The following is a 20,773-nucleotide window of genomic DNA, read 5'->3' as shown; positions in this document are numbered from 1 at the left end:
ATATGTTTGAGAAATTGAAGTTACAGCATTTATGAGGTTTTGCATTTAGCGCGACGCGATTCCACTGGCTGTTGATTAGGGTGGGACGCAAGCGTCCCACTGGCCCAGACAGGCTAATTGAACACAGCCATACGGCATGGGTCAAACTCAGAGTATGCTATTCTGTTCTTCTGAAACAGACTACATTTTCTTCATATCATGTTTCTTTAGACGTGTATAAAATAAATAATGGATTTATTGTGATGGATTTATTAGCCTTTTTAAAATGTAGATGTTCCAAAGGTCTGCATCAGTGGCTTGTAGGTTATGTGTGGAAGCCAGGAGATGCTAAATGTGTTTGTTAATTAACGGTCAATTACCGTGAGACCAGTAGTTATTTGCTTGACAATCACGGTTGACAAGATTTTCTGATCGCCACAGCCATAACCAACTGCGTTACCTCTAAAACCAGCCTTTGGTTGGTCTTGACTATCCCTTTCAGTGCTGCCTGAAATTAGCACTCTGGATCATGTTAAGGACACACCTAAAATATTTCCACCCCGCCCATCTGTGCACAAGTGAGCTGATATAAGACAGGTAAATTGCAGAACATGGCGTTAGGGCTGGAAAAGGTCATTGCGCCAGTTTTTACAATACAAAATTCCAAACTAACGTGCGTTTGACACTAGTGCCGCCTTAACGCCAGCCAAAAATAGAGCCCCTGGTTTCCAACAGTATCTTTAAAATACTTAAGCTTTGCATGATTAAGTTTTTACTCATACTATGTAAACCCAGGCCTGATGAATAATAAAGTGTCCCTCCCAAGACAGGGTGGTAGAGGTGGTGAAGGAAAGGGAAAACAACATAACATCAGTCTAACATTCAGCTGAAAATCTTTGACAAAGCAGCCACAACACTACTCTGCTTTGGGGGCCTGGGGACTTCCCACCTTTGGCAACCAAGGTTGTTTGGGTTTTTTCTCCACTACATCTGGGCAATGTAACTACAGACATTGATTATGTAACCCAGCACCTTGTTTGACTGTGTGCCTCTAAGCTAGCCGGCCAGCTGGTGGAGAGAGAGAGAGTTACATAAAGGAAACCCTTTTGGCCCATCATCAGGGCCTCAAATTACACTCCCAGCAGCAGAGGAGAACCTAAACACCCTCTCACAGACAGGGCTTGCCCCTATGTAAAACTGTAGGTGAGGGAGGGAGAGGTACTGGTGTGTGGTGGGACTGGGTACTGTGACAACAAAGCATTTCATGGCTACAGACGTGAGTGCTACAGGTTGGTAGTCATTTAAGCAGGTTACCTTAGTGTTCTTGGGCACAGGGACTATGGTGGTCTGCTTGAAACATGTTGGTATTATAGACTCAGACAGGGAGAGTTTGAAAATGTCAGTGAAGACACTTGCCAGTTGGTCAGCGCATGCTTGTGTAATACCCTTGGTAGAACCAACTATTGGGTTTATTTGTTATAATGAATTGGTAATGCTTAAGTGAATAGGTTGGTTTACTTTTAAGTTTAAGTTTTGACCAATAAGGTCGCTTGTTAAGCTGTGGCCAATGGGAGTTGACCTGGTTAACAGAAGGCCTGGGAAAAAAGAGAGGGAGAGAGACATTGAGAAAAGGATGGACATTACATTATGACCGTTGGTGAAGAAAAATTATAAAAGTGTCACATCTGCTCCTGCCACACCCCCTAGTGGTCATCTGGTGCCTGCTTGACCTGCAGCCATTCCCCCAGTACACTCTCTCTCTCCCCCTCCCTTTCTGTTTGTGTGTGATTGTGTGGTTGGAGACAGGTGTGCTGGAGTCAGAGCAGATCCCTACCAGCTGCAATTCATTCCATTATCAAGACCTCTACAAATATTCAGTTCTGCCACTTCTACTCTGCTCATTTTGCCGCCCTGACTCTGGCTCCTGTCTCCTGTTCCACATCTTACCACCCTGCTACCCTGTTTTGGACTCACCACCACTCCCTTGGATTCCCCTCCGGACCTGTCCCAACCCAGCACACTCCAACTTCAGCCTCCATATCTGGTTTCCTACAACTCATCCAAGCTTCACCGGATCTTCACTCCATATCTCCCTGTGTTACAATAAATACCTTGGTTCATTCATCTCTGCTCTTGGGTTCCCTGTGCTGCTCCGCGTAACAAGAAGACGATAAAAATAGAACAAAACCCATACATACCGAGTTTTGAAGGGAAATACCGATTTTATTTTATAAGAGTTATCATTTTGTTAAGAAAGACTTAGTAAAGACTGAAGCTACCGTCTCATCGTGGATGTATTTGACAGCCTCGAGGTTAGCCTAGCATCGTGCGACACCAAGAGAGAATTACTTGGGGAAGATTAACAAGTTCATGTTTCCATGGGATATTGGTTATTGCTAAGGAGTACTGTCTGCATTGATAGCTGTGCTTGCTGCGGATTTTGAGGAAACCTGCACGGAACTGCTATACTTCGCTCAGGGAATATCTACGAGTAGTGAGTAACCACAACGGTGGGGTGCTTCTGGACTTTGTGTGTCGTCATTTTTTTTTTTAGCTCCAACGCGTGCCAACAGGTTAAGCAAGCTTGAAATAATTTGGACATGGGTTGTGCACGACGCCTTGGGGTTTATTATTTTTATTTATTTTGATGTGGTGCATTGAAAATGTAATAAAACAAATCTTGAACCTTATGTACAGTGAGGGATAAAAGTATTTGATCCCCTGCTGATTTTGTACATTTGCCCAATGACAAAGAAATGATCAGTCTATAATTTTAATGGTAGGTTTATTTGAACAGTGAGAGACAGAATAACAACAAAAAAATCCAGCATGTCAAAAATGTTAGAAATTGATTTGCATTTTAATGAGGGAAATAAGTATTTGACCCCCTCTCAATCAGAAAGATTTCTGGTTCCCAGGTGTCTTTTATACAGGTAATGAGCTGAGATTAGGAGCACACTCTTGAAGGGAGTGCTCCTAATCTCAGTTTGTTACCTGTATAAAAGACACCTGTCCGCAGAAGCAATCAATCAATCAGATTCCAAACTCTCCACCATGGCCAAGACCAAAGAGCTCTCCAAGGATGTCAGGGACAAGATTGTAGACCTACACAAGGCTGGACTGGGCTACAAGACCATCGCCAAGCACCTTGGTGAGAAGGTGACAACAGTTGGTACGATTATTCGCAAATGGAAGAAACACAAAAGAACTGTCAATCTCCCTCGGCCTGGGGCTCCATGCAAGATCTCACCTCGTGGAGTTGCAATGATCATGAGAACGGTGAGGAATCAGCCCAGAACTACACTGGAGGATCTTGTCAATGATCTCAAGGCAGCTGGGACCATAGTCACCAAGAAAACAATTGGTAACACACTACGCCGTGAAGGACTGAAATCCTGCAGCGCCCGCAAGGTCCCCCTGCTCAAGAAAGCACATATACATGCCCGTCTGAAGTCTGCCAATGAACATCTGAATGATTCAGAGGACAACTGGGTGAAAGTGTTGTGGTCAGATGAGACCAAAATGGAGCTCTTTGGCATCAACTCAACGCGCCGTGTTTGGAGGAGGAGGAATGCTGCCTATGACCCCAAGAACAACATCCCCACCGTCAAACATGGAGGTGGAAACATTATGCTTTGTGGGTGTTTTTCTGCTAAGGGGACAGGACAACTTCACCACATCAAAGGGACGATGGACGGGGCCATGTACCATCAAATCTTGGGTGAGAACCTCCTTCCCTCAGCCAGGGCATTGAAAATGGGTCGTGGATGGGTATTCTAGCATGACAATGACCCAAAACACACGACCAAGGCAACAAAGGAGTGGCTCAAGAAGAAGCACATCAAGGTCCTCTAGTGACCTAGCCAGTCTCCAGACCTTAATCCCATAGAAAATCTGTGGAGGAAGCTGAAGGTTCGAGTTGCCAAACGTCAGCCTCGAAACCTTAATGACTTGGAGAAGATCTACAAAGAGGAGTGGGACAAAATCCCTCCTGAGATGTGTGAGAACCTGGTGGCCAATTACAAGAAACGTCTGACCTCTGTGATTGCCAACAAGGGTTTTGCCACCAAGTACTAAGTCATGTTTTGCAGAGGGGTCAAATACTTATTTCCCTCATTAAAATGCAAATCATTTTATAACATTTTTGACATGCATTTTTCAGGATTTTTTGTTGCTATTCTGTCTCTCAATGTTCAAATAAACCTACAATTAAAATGATAGACTGATCATTTCTTTGTCAGTGGGCAAACGTACAAAATCAGCAGGGGATCAAATACTTTTTTCCCTCACTGTATGTTGCCTTGGTGGAGTCATTTACTGTTTCAATTTCATTTAATGTATGGTAAAAAACATCCTTAAACAACAACTAAAAATCTATCTGAAGTTATTACCCTAGTTGTCATCACCCTAGATAGTTTACAATAGGGATTCTTATTGGAGATGTCCTTCACACCTAATACCCCATGCGGTTGAGATATTCTGCATAAGGTAATATTGTGAGAGTCAAATTCGAGCCTGGTGAGAGGGTTAAACTCGGAGTACACGTCCTGGTAATCCGTAGGCCCCAGCGGCCTTGTAAATGTTGACCTGTTTAAAGGTCTTACTCACATCGGCTGCGGAGAGCCTGATCACACAGTCGTTCGGAACAGCTGATGCTCTCATGCATGTTTCAGTGTTACTTGCCTCGAAGCAAGCATAGAATTTAATTAGCTCATCTGGTAGGCTCATGTCACTGGGCATCTCTCGGCTGTGCTTCCATTTGTAGTCTGTAATAGTTTGCAAGCCCTGCCACATCTGACGAGCATCGGAGCCGGTGTAGTACGAGACAATCTTAGTCCTGTATTGACGCTTTGTCTGTTTGATGGTTTGTCGGAGGGCATAGCGGGATTTCTTATAAGCTTCCGGGTTTGAGTCCCGCTCCTTGAAAGCGGCAACTCGACCCTTTAGCTCAGTGCGAATGTTGCCTGTGATCCATGGCTTCTGGTTGGGGTATGTACGTACAGTCGCTGTGGGGACGACATCCTCGATGCACTTATTGATAAAGCCAGTGACTGATGTGGTGTACTCCTCAATGCCATCGGAAGAATCCCGGAACATATTCCAGTCTGTGCTAGCAAAGCAGTCCTGTAGTTTAGCATCAGCTTCATCTGACCACTTTTTTGTAGACCGAGTCACTGGTGCTTTCTGTTTTAGTTTTTGCTTGTAAGCAGGAATCAGGAGGATAGAATTATGGTCAGATTTTCCAAATGGAGGGCGAGGGAGAGCTTTGTACGCGTCTCTGTGTGTGGAGTAAATGTGGTCTAGAATTGTTTTCCCTCTGGTTGCACATTTAACATGCTGATAAAAATGAGGTAAAACCGATTTAAGTTTCCCTGCATTAAAGTCCCTGGCCACTAGGAGTGCCGCCTCTGGATGAGCGCTTTCCTGTTTGCTTATAGTGGTATACAGCTCATTGAGTGCGGTTTTAGTGCCAGCATCGGTCTGTGGTGGTATGTAGACAGCTACAAAAAATACAGATGAAAACTCTAGGTAGAAAGTGTGGTCTACAGCTTATCATGAGATACTCTTCCTCGGGCGAGCAAAACATCGAGACTCCCTTAGATATCGTGCACCAGCTGTTGTTTACATATACGCATGCGTGTCTTACCAGAGGCTGCTGTTCTATCCTGCCGATAGAGTGTATAACCCGCCAGCTGTATGTTCTTGTTGTCGTCGTTCAGCCAAGCCTCGAAACATAAGATATTACAGTTTTTAATGTCCCGTTGATAGGATATACGTGCTTTCAGTTTGTCCCATTTATTTTCCAGCAATTGAGGATGGAGACAAAGGCAGATTAGCCACTCGTCGCCTGATCCTCACAAGGCACCCTGATCTTTTTCCGCGAAATCTCTGTTTCCTTCTCCAGCGAATGCCGGGGATCTGGGCCTGGTCAAGTGTCTGTAGTATCTCCCTCCCGTCTGACTCATTGAAGAAAAATTCTTTGTCTAATCTGAGGTGAGTAATCGCAGTTCTGATGTCGAGAAGCTCTTTTCGGTCATAAGAGACGGTAGCAGCAACATTATGTACAAAACAAGTTACAAACAATGCAAAAAAAATGAACAAAATAGCATGGTTGGTTAAGAGCCAATAAGACGGCAGCCATCCCCTCCGGCGCCATCTTCACCATTTGGGATACATCACATGTTACATTTATTTCATAACAAAGTCAAATTCTCTCATCATATTACTGGTGGATGGTTTCTACAGGGATGTCTTGTGATAGCAACCTGCACTGTTCCTCAAGAAGAGTTATTCAACAGAACCTGTTTTATTTTCACTGTACAGTTGTGGAGGTGGATCTTTATGACCTCTCTTTCCCTTTCTGTCACTCTCTCCCTTTCACTCTCTCACTCTCTCTATCCCTGCCTCTCTCTCTATCTCTCTCTCTCTCTCTCAACAACAATGCTTGAGATCAACAAAGAATATTGACTTGTTGTTAAATATCCAAAAGGCTCCTGCTTTTCCAGGTTAATGGAACTGACAGTAAATTCATAGAATGTTTGGGAATGACGTATAGTAAGGCATTTGTGCAAATTCTATAGCAATATAGACTGGGAAAGCGGCTGTGCGTTTGGACAATTAAAACCGAATAAAAACATATTGTCTTGTCCAGTCTACGCAGACCAGTGCGCCATAGCCAATCAGAGCTACAGTAGACCTTTACGCAAATAAGCCATTTGCCACATGGGCCTGCCATCATTCACTTTGAACTGGACTGTGTGTTTACAGCAGGCAGTAGCAACATCGCGACTTTAGATTATTAGAACGCATTCGCCAAAAGCCACAAAATACACCTGAATGGATTTCTACAAATGTGTAAATACCATGGGAGTCCTCTTATATTTGGGAATTTTACAGTCCTATTGATCAAACAACCATGAAAAAGTAGGCTGTCTCTCCCTCAGTTATGCATATCAACAACAACAAGATCAACAACTAATGCTAGCGAGATGAGCTAAAATCTAAAGAGGGTATATTAGACAATCCCTCAAACTTTTTCAGCTAGTTTGCCATCAAACTTGCACTGATAAACGATGGGGAATAGTAGCCTGCTCGTCCTTCTGCAGCTCTCCTGCCAATACATGCTTTCCAAAACCACGTCTTGACAACTGAATGGGAACTTGCATGCCTTTCTGCCCATTTGATCGATGCCAAATACATTTGATTGACGACTAAAGGTGCATTCATAAATTGCCTCCAGTGTGTCAGAGTGCGATCTGGGTCGTTTGGAAATTCATAGCATTGTCAGATTTTCTGTTAGCTAACTGGCTAAAGTTGGCTAGCTTGCTAGCTACTTCCAGAGAAAAATGAGACAACACCTCACTCTGACCATTTACTCGCTCTAGCAGAGCTGCTTAGCCTGTTTACATGTTATCTAGAGCGTTAGTGACTAACTGTGCTGCTGGCAACGTATACTGAAACCGGTCATATTCAGCAGGTGTTGTGTGTTCGTAAATTCATTAGTTATTCTGCGCTCTGGCACACTCAAACGAGAGTGCTCTGAAATCAGAGTAGATGGCCAGAGTGAAAGAATGCAAGAGATATGCTAACTGGATAACAGTTGATCAAGTTCAGCATAGCTAGCTAGCAAGCAAAGCGATTCAAATTTCTTGCTAGCCAAATGATACCTGCATCTCTAGCGGTAGCCACCAAAAAACGATGAGGGGAAAAAGTTGGTAACTCACCCACTCCTCCAATGACATGATATCCTCCCAGCAGCTAACTAGTTAACGTTAGGCTCCGTGTTTTTAGTTTGCTAATTAGCTATATAAATAGATAAGCTAGCCCAACGTTTCCCAAACTCAGTCCTCAGGACCCCAAGGGGTGCACATGTTGGTTTTTGCCCTAACACTACACAGCTGATTAAAAATATCAAAGCTTGAATATTAGTTGATTATTTGACTCAGCTGTGTAGTGCTATGGGAAAAAACTAAATGTGCACCCCTTGGGTTCCCGAGGACCGAGTTTCGTAACCCATGTGTAAATATTTCTATGAACATAACAAGATTCAACAACTGAGACATAAACTGAACAAGTTCCACAGACAAGTGACTAACAGAAATGGAATAATGTGTTATGTCAGCAAAGGGGGGTCAAAATCAAAAGAAACAGTCAGTATCTGGTGAGGACACCAGCTGCATTAAGTACTGCAGTGCATCTCCTCCTCATGGACTGCACCAGATTTGCCAGTTCTTGCTGTGAGATGTTACCCCACTTTTCCATCAAGGCACCTGCAAGTTCCCGGGCATTTATGGGGGGAATGGCCCTAGCCCTCACCCTCTGATCCAAAAGGTCCCAGACGTGCTCAATGGGATTGTGATCCGGGCTCTTCGCTGGCCATGGCAGAACACTGACATTCCTGTCTTGCCGGAAATCAAGCACAGAACAAGCAGTATGGCTGGTGACATTGTCATGCTGGAGGGTCATGTCAGAATGAGCCTGCAGGAAGGGTATCACATGAGGGAGGAGGATGTGTTCCCTGTAACGCACAGCATTGAGATTGCCTGCAATTACAACAATGATGCTGTGACCCACCGCTCCAGACCATGACAGACCCTCCACCTCCAAATCGATCCCGCTCCAGAGTACAGGCCTCAGTGTAATGCTCATTCCTTCGACGATAAACGCGAATCCAACCATGAAGTTCACGTTTTGCCAGTCCTGTCTGGTCCAGTGACGGTGGGTTTGTGCCCATAGGCGACGTTGTTGCCGGTGATGTCTGGTGAGGACCTGCCTTACAACAGGCCTACAAGCCCTCAGTCCAGCCTCTCTCAACCTATTGCGGACAGTCTGAGCACTGGTGGAGGGATTGTGCGTTCCTGGTGTAACTCGGGCAGTTATGACCGTTCCACAGGTGCATGTTCATTCATTGTTTATGGTTCATTGAACAAGCATGGGAAACAGTGTTTAAACCGTTTCCAACTAGATCTGTGAAGTTATTTGGATTTTTACAAATTATCTTTGAAAGACAGGGTCCTGAAAAAGGGACGTTTCTTTTTTTGCTGAGTTTGTCACTCCCTTCGGTTCCTTCCCCAGGCGTCATTGTTTCTGTTTCAGTTTCATGTCTGTGCATTGTTTGTGCTTCTTGTTTTGGTTTATGTTGCATTTCTTCATTAAAACACTCACTCCCTGAACTTGCTTCCCAACTCTCAGCGCAAATCGTTACTGTCACGACTTCCTCCGAAGTCGGTCCCTCTCCTTGTTCGGGCGACGTTCGACAGTCGACGTCACCGGTCTTCTAGCCATCGCTGTTCCACCTTTCATTTTCCATTTGTTTTGTCTTGTCTTCCCACACACCTTGTTCCAATTCCATTTTTTACATGTTGTGTATTTAACCCTCTGTTCCCCCCATGTCCTTGTCCGGAATTGTTTATTGTAAGTGCTTGTGCACATTATGTCTGGGTTTTGTACCCATTTATTGATTGTTCTGTTTTCCGGTGGGTTTTTATTATTAAACTGCGCCATTGGAAACACAGGTTTTGCTCTCCTGTGTCTGACTTCTCCGCCGCCAGTACGCACCCCTTACAGTTACACTTAGTTACATTCGTCTGTTTTTGTCCAAAATATTGAGTCATTGAAACTGAAATAGTGCATCCCGAATGGGTGGAGGCAGCATACAATGTACCAGGCCAGCTGTGATTTACAACCTGATAGCTATATGTTTTGGACTACCAAGAAATGTATTGGTGAATTATATTAATCATGCATTGAACTGCATCCATCTATTCTGCCAACAATGCCTTACTGTAAGTCATGGAATTTTTATTAAAATAAAACGCATTTTTAAAACCTTATGAAGTTGGTTTTGTAGCTTAAACTGGGAATTTGATATTTTTTTTATGATATTGTGATTGTCTGTTTGTTTCATATCTGCAAAGTAGTTAAAAGGCAGTCAGTTCCACTTTAACGATATACTTTTACTGCAGTGGGCTAAATCAGGATCACACAGTGTTTCTTGGTAGTCATAGGCCATCATTGTAAATAAGAATTTCTTCTTAACTGACTTGCCTAGATAATTAAAGGTTAAATAAAAAATAAGAAAATAAATATTTAAACAAATCTACTTTGAAACAAAAGTATATACCTCACACACATGGTTATGGGCTTAAAAAAATAAGACACCTGTACCATGTCAGATATAGAGTTCAAATGCTTTCAATTTTCAGTTTGCATCCCAATATTACAATTTATATACATCACAGAAGCCTGAAATATAACAAAACCGTTTGACATAGAAACACCAGATCTTCAGCGGGTTTAAAAAAAGAAATGTATTAAAATATTAAAACATTCCACCCATGAGCCACTAGGTCATTTGACTGCAGGAAAGGGCTACTTTTTAGTTAAAACTGTAATTACCTAATAATTGCATAGTAATTATTATTATTATTATTTTTAAATGTACTTATCTATTTTTTACTTAACACTTGTTTTTCTTAAAACTGCATTGTTGGTTAAGGGCTTGTAAGTAAGCATTTCACTGTAAGGTCTACACCTGTTGGGCTCGCTCCTGAGTGGCGCAGCAGTCTAAGACATTGCATCTCAGTGCTAGAGGCATCACTACAGACCCTGGTTCGATTCCAGGCTGTATCTCAACCAGATGTGATTGGGAGTCCCATAGGGCGGTGCACAATTGGCCCAGCGTCGTCCAGGCTAGGGTTTGGCCGGGGTAGGCAGTCATTGTAAATAAGAATTTGTCTGACTTGCCTAGTTAAATAAAGGTTAAATACAAAATAAATAATAATAATAATTTAGGTGATAAAGTGTCAAACCCAGAAGCACACACACACACATACACACACACACACACACACACACAACTGCTGCTACCAGACTCATAATATTTTTGCTAAATACTGGGTTCCCGAGTGGCGCAGCGGTCTAAGGCACTGCATCTCAGTGCTAGAGTCATCACTTCAGACACCCTGGTTTGATTCCAGGCTGTATCACAACTAGAGGTCGACCGATTAATCGGAATGGCCGATTAATTAGGGCCGATTTCAAGTTTTCATAACAATCGTTAATCGGTATTTTTGGCCACCAATTTGCCAATTTTTTTTTGGGGGGATTTTTATATATATATATATATATATATATATATATATATATATATATATATATATATATATATATATATATATATTTTACACCTTTATTTAACTAGGCAAGTCAGATTAAGAACACATTCTTATTTTCAATGACGGCCTAGGAACGGGGGTTAACTGCCTTGTTCAGGGACATAACAACAGATTTTTACCTTGTCACCTCGGGGATTCGTTTTTGCAACCTTCCGGTTACTAGTCCAACGCTCTAACCACCTGCCTTACATTGCACTCCACGAGGAGCCTGCGTGGTAGGCTGACTACCTGTTATGCGAGGGCAGCAGGAAGCCAAGGTAAGTTGCTAGCTAGCATTAAACTTATCTTATAAAAAACTATCAATCTTAACATAATCACTAGTTAACTACACATGGTTGATGATATTACCAGTTTATCTAACGTGTCCTGCGTTGCATATAATCGATGCGGTGCCTGTTAATTTCTCATCGAATGTCACGTGCTGACCAGTAGAGGGTGTAGTTGGGTCAGGACGTGGCAGAAGGGAGTGAGTGTTTTATTGTTTCGTTGATTTTGGCCGTGTGACTTCCAATCAGGCACAGCTGTAGAGGGTTGTGGTTGATTGGGAGTCACACATAAGTTGCCTACGTTTCCTTTGTGTGGTGTGGGTAATTGTTCTTGTCATTGTGGTAGTACCTGACAGGACTGTGTTGGCTGTCAGTTTTTGTTGTTTTTTGTGAAATGCATAGTGTTCGTAAATTAAATATGACGAACCCTAACTCCGCCGCATTTTGGTCCACTTCTTCCATAGACCGCCGTTACAGAGAATCACAGCCTACTTCGACAAACGGGTGATTATTTAACAAGTGCATTTGCAAAAAAAAGCACTGTCGTTGCAACAATGTACCTAACCATAAACATCACTGCCTTTCTTTAAAATCAATACACAAGTATATATTTTTAAACCTGCATATTTAGTTAATATTGCCTGCTAACATGAATTTCTTATAACTAGGGGAGTTGTGTCACTTCTCTTGCGTTCCATGCAAGCAGTCAGGGTATATACAACAGTTTGGGCCGCCTGGCTCATTGCGAACTGTGAAGTCCATTTATTCCTAACAAAGGCCGTAATTAATTTGCCAGAATTGTAGGAGCGAGGAGAGGGATGGAAGCTATACTGTTACACTGGCAATACTAAAGTGCCTATAAGAACATCCAATAGTCAAAGGTATATGAAATACAAATCGTATAGAGAGAAATAGTCCTATAATTCCTATAATAACTACAACTTAAAATTTACCTGGGAATATTGAAGACTCATGTTAAAAGGAACCACCAGCATTCATATGTTCTCATGTTCTGAGCAAGGAACTTAAACGTTAGCTTTTTTACATGGCACATATTGCACTTCTCTAACACTTTGTTTTTGCATTATTTAAACCAAATTGGACATGTTTCATTATTTATTTGAGGCTAAATTGATAGTATTTATGTATTATATTAAGTTAAAATAAGTGTTCATTCAGTATTGTTGTAATTGTCATTATTACAAATAAATAAATCGGACGATTAATCGGTATCGGCGGTTTTCGCCGGCATCGGTATCGGCGTTGAAATCGGTATCGGTATCGGCATTGAAAAATCATAATCGGTCGACCTCTAATCACAACTGGCACAATTGTCCCAGTGTTGTCCGGGTTTGGCCGGTATAGGCCGTCATTGTAAATAAGAATTTGTTCTTAACTGACTTGCCTAGTTAAGTTAAGGTTAAAAAAGATCCTACTTATGCTAAAATGTTTATTCTATTCTACTCCATTTTCTTATCTTTTATAATATTATTATATTTTATTATTTATTATTTTTGTTGCATTGTCGAGAAGGAACCTGCAAGTAAGAATTGTGTTGTGCAGTGTATACCATGTGTAACCTGTACACAAAACGTGTAAAATTGTATTAATAGCTATGAAACAATATGGTAGCAATGGATAATAATCGACCTGCTATATATGTTGATGCTTGTGGAATTGAACTTCAAAGAAACCAAAGCGTAATTATCAAATTAAATCCAATTTTATTCGTCACATGCGCCAAATACAATGTATTTTCTATTTAACCTTTATTTAACTAAGCAAGTCAGTCAATAACAAATTCTTATTTAAAATAATGGCCTACCCCTGCCAAACCCTAACTCGGACGATGCTGGGCCAATTGTGCGCCACCCTATGGAATGTTCCTGTAGAAAAGTTACTGTCTTAGCCATAATTAATTTTTCTATTTAGAACAATATTAAAATGCACTATGCAGAAATTGCTCCACCATCTGTAAAAAAAATATTTTGGATATAAGATTAGGGCCGCTTTGTAAGGGAATTCCCATCCTATAACCAGTGCAAGATGTACGTCATGCTGATTTTAATACATGGAGAGGACACTATATCTATAGGTATCCCATTAGAATTTTCAGCTAATCTTTTATGTGTATGGGCATCGGTCACATAAATTGGCAGGTGTAAGCATTCTTTGACTGAACCTAATTTTAATCTGATTATAAAAGACAGGCCAACTCAAAACACCCGTTTTATCAACCAATATGAGTTGGCCTGTCTTTTATAATCAGATTAAAATTAGGTTCAGTCAAAGAATGCCTAAACAAGCCTGATTTTCATCTACCTATTAAATACATGTGCTTCACGGGCCATGGCACATGTTATCTGTCAATAGCCAATTCATGATGTTGTCTGTGTATGTGTGTGTGGTGTGTGTGTGTGTGTGTGTGACCGATGCCCCATACACATAGAAGGTTACCTGAAAATTCTAATGGGACACCTATAGATATTATATATATATTGATACTATTATATATTAATAGATATTATATATATATTGGTGTCAAAGTAGGCTAGAACACAGGCTGCTACATGTGTAAAGATAATGCGTGTGGGCCTTCAGCCTTGCCCATAGCCAGAGAATTGAGAGAACCCACCCTTCCCCTCCTCCAGAAACCCTACGCAGCTGTTCATTTGACAGGTTGACGTTTATTGTCATGAATCTTGTCCTGCAGGCAGAACTAAGTGATTTCCGCTAGATGGGAAAATGAAAATTGGCAATATTAAATACACGAAAATAAAATGGCTTTTTGGTCTTAATTTAATAGTAGGGTTAGGCATTAAAGTTAGCATTGTGGTTAAGGTTAGCGTTAGTTTTAAAATCCGATGTTATGACTTTGTGTCTGTGCCAGCTGACAGCTCCGTAGAGCTGCCTCCAGAACAAGATTCATTACAAAAAACGCTAACCTGCATACATTTGCTGCATCAGGGTTCCGTCAGCCATTCACTGAAAACAAAAGCAACGACGTAGCCTTACAAGGGCGAGTCGTAGTAGGCTACGGATGCTCTACGCCCGAGGCAGCAGGAGACAGACACAGATGTTCATAGCCAAATAAACCACACCTTATAAATCCACCACTGCAATTTTCATGTAGGCTAAGCGGCAAGGCGCCTGTCAAGTGTACAGGAGCACCAAGTACCGCAGTCTACTCATACAGAGGCGTGGGCCACGCACCCCCGCCGACACACCACCAGACCCACTGATTCAATACACAGAACACACAACACACACACATGCTGCGATTATTTCACACCCACACAGTCTGTTATTAAATAAGTAAAGAAGTTGCTTACCGGGTGCTTTGTCTGCTTTATCTACTTTAATGATCTCCATCTCCCGTTGTGATTAGGTTGATCAGGGAGGGAAGTTAAAGACGCTTCGTTTCTGGGAGATGTCAGAGCTGTTCTGGTCGGGATGTGGTTCTTCTTCTCCCCTGGTTTGTCTACCTCTGTAATCAACAAGCGTGACCAGTGAGAACAGCTGTTTTATCAATGGCCGGACTGTCCGTGAGTCAATTGATATTGTGTAGGGCAAAATGGCTAACTCGGAGATTTTGGGGTGATTTCCGACCAAGCAAATTGTACGCTGTCTGTCCACGCGTGTGCATTAAGCCTACCAGTGTCCGCGGGCTGCTTATCGGGAGCTGTCCTCTCGCCTTGGTGCTGAAGTCTATGCTGCAGCTCGGGCTCCTATGAAATACAGAAGTGACGTCAGGATAGACTCCCCTGCTGGAGTTTTAAGGTGACATTTTAGACAGTGGGGAGTCACTTCCACTATCGAATTTGTGCATCCGACAACAAACACCTGTTATTGTGCACTACCTGCTATATATTTTTCTAGTCATCAAATAAAGCTTTTTGCTCTTTTACATACACTACTGGTCAAAAGTTTTAGAACACCTACTCATTCAAGGGTTTTTATGTATATTTTACTATTTCCTACATTGTAGAATAATAGTGAAGACATAAAAACTATGAAATAACACACATGGAATCATGTAGTAACCAAAAAAGTGTTAAACAAATCAAAATATATTTTATATTTGAGATTCTTCAAATAGCCACCCTTGCCATGATGACATCTTTGCACAGCGTTGACTATCACAAGATAGGGTGCATCAGATTCCATCGAATAACATTTTCCTTGTCATAGCCTACTCTTTTGTGATTTTTACATTGACTCATTTGTGTTCAAAACACTCAGACGTTTGGTTCTCACATCATTTAGCTGAGCTCAGAAGTCCCTTTGATCCCATTTATATAGGCCTAAGATTTCTGCTGTTGTATGAGGCTGAAGATGTCTGGATACACACTAAACTACAAGTCCTGTTCTTTTCCAGATATAGTCTCAAGTGATGACTCAAATGGGTGCAGGTGTAGGCCGGAGGAATTTAAACATGTTTGCAGGATTTTTATCAAACGGGTTTAGTGTGTGAGTTTCCATGGTAACACAGGTTGGTACCCAAGTACAGTGATGTTACTTTTGTGTGACCTGTAGGCAGTAGGGGCTGAAGGGCTGCCTGGCTGTAAGTTGCTATGGAGACTGTAAGTGATGACATATTACATTTTAGTGGCTCCAAAAAAAGATTGAAATTGAAAATGTTATGGTCTTTGGGCCTAGTAGGGCTAGATGTAATGTATTGCCGATAATATAGGCCTATATGGTACTGGTTTATGGTTCTCAATATTTCTAAGGGTGTGTCCTAAATGACACTCTATTCCCTATGTAGTGCAGTACTTTTTTTACCAAGACCGATATGGCCCTAGACAAAAGTAGTGCACTATACAATCTTAGAATTAGGGGTGACTCAAGGAACCCTGGAGATTTCCAGGAACCGTGGAGTTCCTCAAGAAACCGTTGCAGTCAGCGGGTTTATATTTGCACAATTGGTTAGTTGAGGGGTTCTTGGATGAACTTTTAATGTTTCAATGTTGCAAAGGCTTCTGGAGGAACCTTTTTGCTGGGGCTTGCAGAGCACATTGAATTTATTTTGCAGTTGGATTTGTTGCGCTGCCAGATTCAAAAGCAGAACTGGCATTATGGGCAGGCCTTAGGGGGCCTGTCCAAATAAAAATAACAAATATTGATAATTTATTTGACCGAGATGTGTGCCGACAGAAAGACGCATCAATCTCAGCTAAAGCAACCGAACGAGCAAAACAGAGTCCCTCTGTCTCAATATGTGTAGCCAATTTATCTGATGCTGTCTGGCCTAGAAGAGCATAAGACAGAGGGATGCTGTTTTGCTTGCTCAGATGCTTTCTCCAGTGAGATAGTTTCAGCCACTTGCGAATTTGAAGGAAAGTTGGTGGGTGCACAGTGAACTGTTCGATTGCTAAAATTATTTTGGACGAATGTGCGAAGTTAATTAACCTACTTTTTGAAGTGATTTGTTTGACAATCAGATGAAAAAATCATGATTGGTTGTGTTCTTGCCATATTAAAAGGTAATACATTTTTACAGTTAAATTACATGTCTTTACTATAAAACCAAAATAAATGAATTCACACATACATAGGAGGTCCAGTAAATCAAATACCCGTCCAAATGATTCGTTCTGGCGCCGGCCCTGCTCAGAAGAAGATTAAAACATGCTGTTTTTGGCGATAGCTTTATGGGATATCTAGCGACTTATAAACAATTATCCATTCCTATATAAGTACTATTTATACTCGGATGGTATTGCGCCGTCCCAACCTTCGCTCTCTCTCTCCCGCTACTCTCTCCTCTTCCATCCTATCATCTCTTCCCTCTGCTCAAACCTTCTCCAACCTAACTCCTGATTCTGCCTCCTCAACCCTCCTCTCCTCCCTCTCTGCATCCTTTGATTTCCTCTGTCCCCTATCCTCCAGGCCGGCTCGGTCCTCCCCTCCTGCTCCGTGGCTCGACGACTCACTGCGAGCTCACAGAACAGGGCTCCGGGCAGCCGAGCGGAAATGGAGGAAAACTCGCCTCCCTGCGGACCTGGCATCCTTTCACTCCCTCCTCTCTACATTTTCCTCTTCTGTCTCTGCTGCTAAAGCCACTTTCTACCACTCTAAACTCCAAGCATCTGCCTCTAACCCTAGGAAGCTCTTTGCTACCTTCTCCTCCCTCCTGAATCCTCCTCCCCCTCCCCCCCTCCTCCCTCTCTGCGGATGACTTCGTCAACCATTTTGAAAAGAAGGTTGACGACATCCGATCCTCGTTTGCTAAGTCAAACGACACTGCTGGTCCTGCTCACACTGCCCTACCCTGTGCTTTGACCTCTTTCTCCCCTCTCTCTCCAGATGAAATCTCGCGTCTTGTGACGGCCGGCCGCCCAACAACCTGCCCACTTGACCCTATCCCCTCCTCTCTTCTCCAGACCATTTCCGGAGACCTTCTCCCCTACCTCACCTCGCTCATCAACTCATCCTTGACCGCTGGCTACGTCCCTTCCGTCTTCAAGAGAGCGAGAGTTGCACCCCTTCTGAAAAAAACCTACACTCGATCCCTCCGATGTCAACAACTACAGACCAGTATCCCTTCTTTCCTTTCTCTCCAAAACTCTTGAACGCGCCGTCCTTGGCCAGCATTCTTGCTATCTCTCTCAGAATGACCTTCTTGATCCTAATCAGTCAGGTTTCAAGACTGGGCATTCAACTGAGACTGCTCTTCTCTGTGTCACGGAGGCTCTCCGCACTGCTAAAGCTAACTCTCTCTCCTCTGCTCTCATCCTTCTAGACCTATCTGCTGCCTTTGATACCGTGAACCATCAGATCCTCCTCTCCACCCTCTCCGAGCTGGGCATCTCCGGCACCGCGCACGCTTGGATTGCGTCCTACCTGACAGGTCGCTCCTACCAGGTGGCGTGGCGAGAATCTGTCTCCGCACCACGTGCTCTCACCACTGGTGTCCCCCAGGGCTCTGTTCTTGGCCCACTCCTATTCTCGCTATACACCAAGTCACTTGGCTCTGTCATATCCTCACATGGTCTCTCATATCATTGCTATGCAGATGACACACAATTAATCTTCTCCTTTCCCCCTTCTGACAACCAGGTGGCGAATCGCATCTCTGCATGTCTGGCAGACATATCAGTGTGGATGACGGATCACCACCTCAAGCTGAACCTCGGCAAGACGGAGCTGCTCTTCCTCCCGGGGAAGGACTGCCCGTTCCATGATCTCGCCATCACGGTTGACAACTCCATTGTGTCCTCCTCCCAGAGTGCTAAGAGCCTTGGCGTGACCCTGGACAACACCCTGTCGTTCTCCACCAACATCAAGGCGGTGACCCGATCCTGTAGGTTCATGCTCTACAACATTCGCAGAGTACGACCCTGCCTCACACATGAAGCGGCGCAGGTCCTAATCCAGGCACTTGTCATCTCCCGTCTGGATTATTGCAACTCGCTGTTGGCTGGGCTCCCTGCCTGTGCCATTAAACCCCTACAACTCATCCAGAACGCCGCAGCCCGTCTGGTGTTCAACCTTCCCAAGTTCTCTCACGTCACCCCGCTCCTCCGCTCTCTCCACTGGCTTCCAGTCGAAGCTCGCATCCGCTACAAGACCATGGTGCTTGCCTACGGAGCTGTGAGGGGAACGGCACCTCCGTACCTTCAGGCTCTGATCAGGCCCTACACCCAAACGAGGGCACTCCGTTCATCCACCTCTGGCCTGCTCGCCTCCCTACCTCTGAGGAAGCACAGTTCCCGCTCAGCCCAGTCAAAACTGTTCGCTGCTCTGGCACCCCAATGGTGGAACAAGCTCCCTCACGACGCCAGGACAGCGGAGTCAATCACCACCTTCCGGAGACACCTGAAACCCCACCTCTTCAAGGAATACCTGGGATAGGATAAAGTAATCCTTCTAACCCCCCCCTTAAAAGATTTAGATGCACTATTGTAAAGTGGTTGTTCCACTGGATATTATAAGGTGAATGCACCAATTTGTAAGTCGCTCTGGATAAGAGCATCTGCTAAATGACTAAAATTGAAAATGTAAATGTAAATAGCAATGGTGAATAATACAACATTGGATGTCAAGCCAACTATATTATAACTGTAGCCTTCCTGTTTTAATTCCAAAAGATTTCTTGTGATGATAATGACATTTGTTTACGATGATAACCTTGCGTACACTTTGATAAATCATGTGACTAAACTGAATAAAAAGAAGAAGAAACTACTCTATGAAACAAAGATAAACGACATAACAATGGTAGTAAAAAGCTTTGGAGCACCATAAATGAAATTTTGGGCAAAAAGGCAAACTCCGCTCCATCATGCATTGAATCAGATGGCTCATTCATTACAAAACCCACTGATATTGCCAACTACTTTAATAATTTTTTTAATTGCCAAGATTAGCGAACTTAGGCAGGACATGCCAGTAACAAACGCTGACACTACACATCCAAGTATATCTGACAAAGTTATGAAAGATAAGCATTGTACTTTTGAAGTCGGTAAAGTGAGTGTGGAAGAGGTGAAAAAAGTATTGTTGTCTATCAACAATGACAAGCCACCGAGGTCTGACAACTTGGATTGAAAATTATTGCGGATAATAGCGGACGATATTGCCAATTCTATTTGCCATATCTTCAATCTAAGCCTACAAGAAAGTATGTGCCCTCAGGCCTGGAGGGAATTCAAACTAATTCCCCCTACCTAAGAATAGTAAAGCACCCTTTATTGGCTCAAATAGCTGACCAATTAGCCTGTTACCAACCCTTAATAAACTTTTGGAAAAAATGGTGTTTGACCAGATACAATGCTATTTAACAGTAAACAAATTGATAGACTTTCAGCACACTTATAGCGAAGGACATTCAACAAGCACAGCACTTATACAAATGACTGATTGGCTGAGAGAAATTAATGATAAAATGAGGGGCATGTTTTGTTAGACTTGAGGGGCATGTTTTGTTAGGTTTTTGACATTATCGATCAAAGTCTGCTGCTGGAAAAACGTATGTGTTATGGCTTTAGACCCCCTGCTATATTGTGGATGAAGAGTTGCCAGTCTAACAGAACACAGAGGGTGTTCATTAATGGAAGCCTATCCAACATAATCGACGTAGAATCATGAATTCCCCAGGGCAGCTGTCTAGGCCCCTTACATTTTTCAATCTTGATTAACGCCATGCCACTGGCTTTGAGTAAGGTCAATGTGTCTATGTATGTGGATGACTCAACACTATACACGTCAGCTACTACAGTGACTGAAATGACTGCAACACATAACAAAGAGCTGCAGTTAGTTTTAAAATGGGTGGCAAGGAATAATTTAGTCATAAATAGTTCAAAAACGAAAAGCATTGTATTTGGGACAAATCATTCACTAAAC

At 42.8% G+C, this 20,773-nt stretch overlaps 1 protein-coding gene across 2 annotated transcripts in view; it reads right to left on the bottom strand.

Annotated features, from left to right (window-relative positions):
* The window catches only part of LOC100306788 (fibroblast growth factor 12), a 162,080-nt gene extending 146,947 nt beyond the window's left edge, over positions 1-15,133 (bottom strand). Inside the window, exons 1-2 of one of the 2 annotated variants that reach the window (XM_014213400.2) lie at positions 15,078-15,133; positions 14,755-14,909 (exon numbers count right to left, since the gene is read on the bottom strand). In XM_014213400.2, the coding sequence (XP_014068875.1) occupies positions 14,755-14,794 (40 nt within the window). In that variant the 5' untranslated portion in view covers positions 14,795-14,909; positions 15,078-15,133. Of the gene's footprint in view, positions 1-14,754 lie in introns of both variants that reach the window. The other variant, XM_014213399.2, reaches the window with a different exon arrangement.
* Positions 15,134-20,773: the final 5,640 nt, after the last annotated feature.

The sequence above is a fragment of the Salmo salar genome, chromosome ssa09 (assembly GCF_905237065.1).
Source record: "Salmo salar chromosome ssa09, Ssal_v3.1, whole genome shotgun sequence".
NCBI classification, from domain to species: Eukaryota; Metazoa; Chordata; class Actinopteri; order Salmoniformes; family Salmonidae; genus Salmo; species Salmo salar.
Note: the sequence above shows the minus strand (reverse complement) of the source record. Positions and strands in the feature narration are given on the sequence as shown.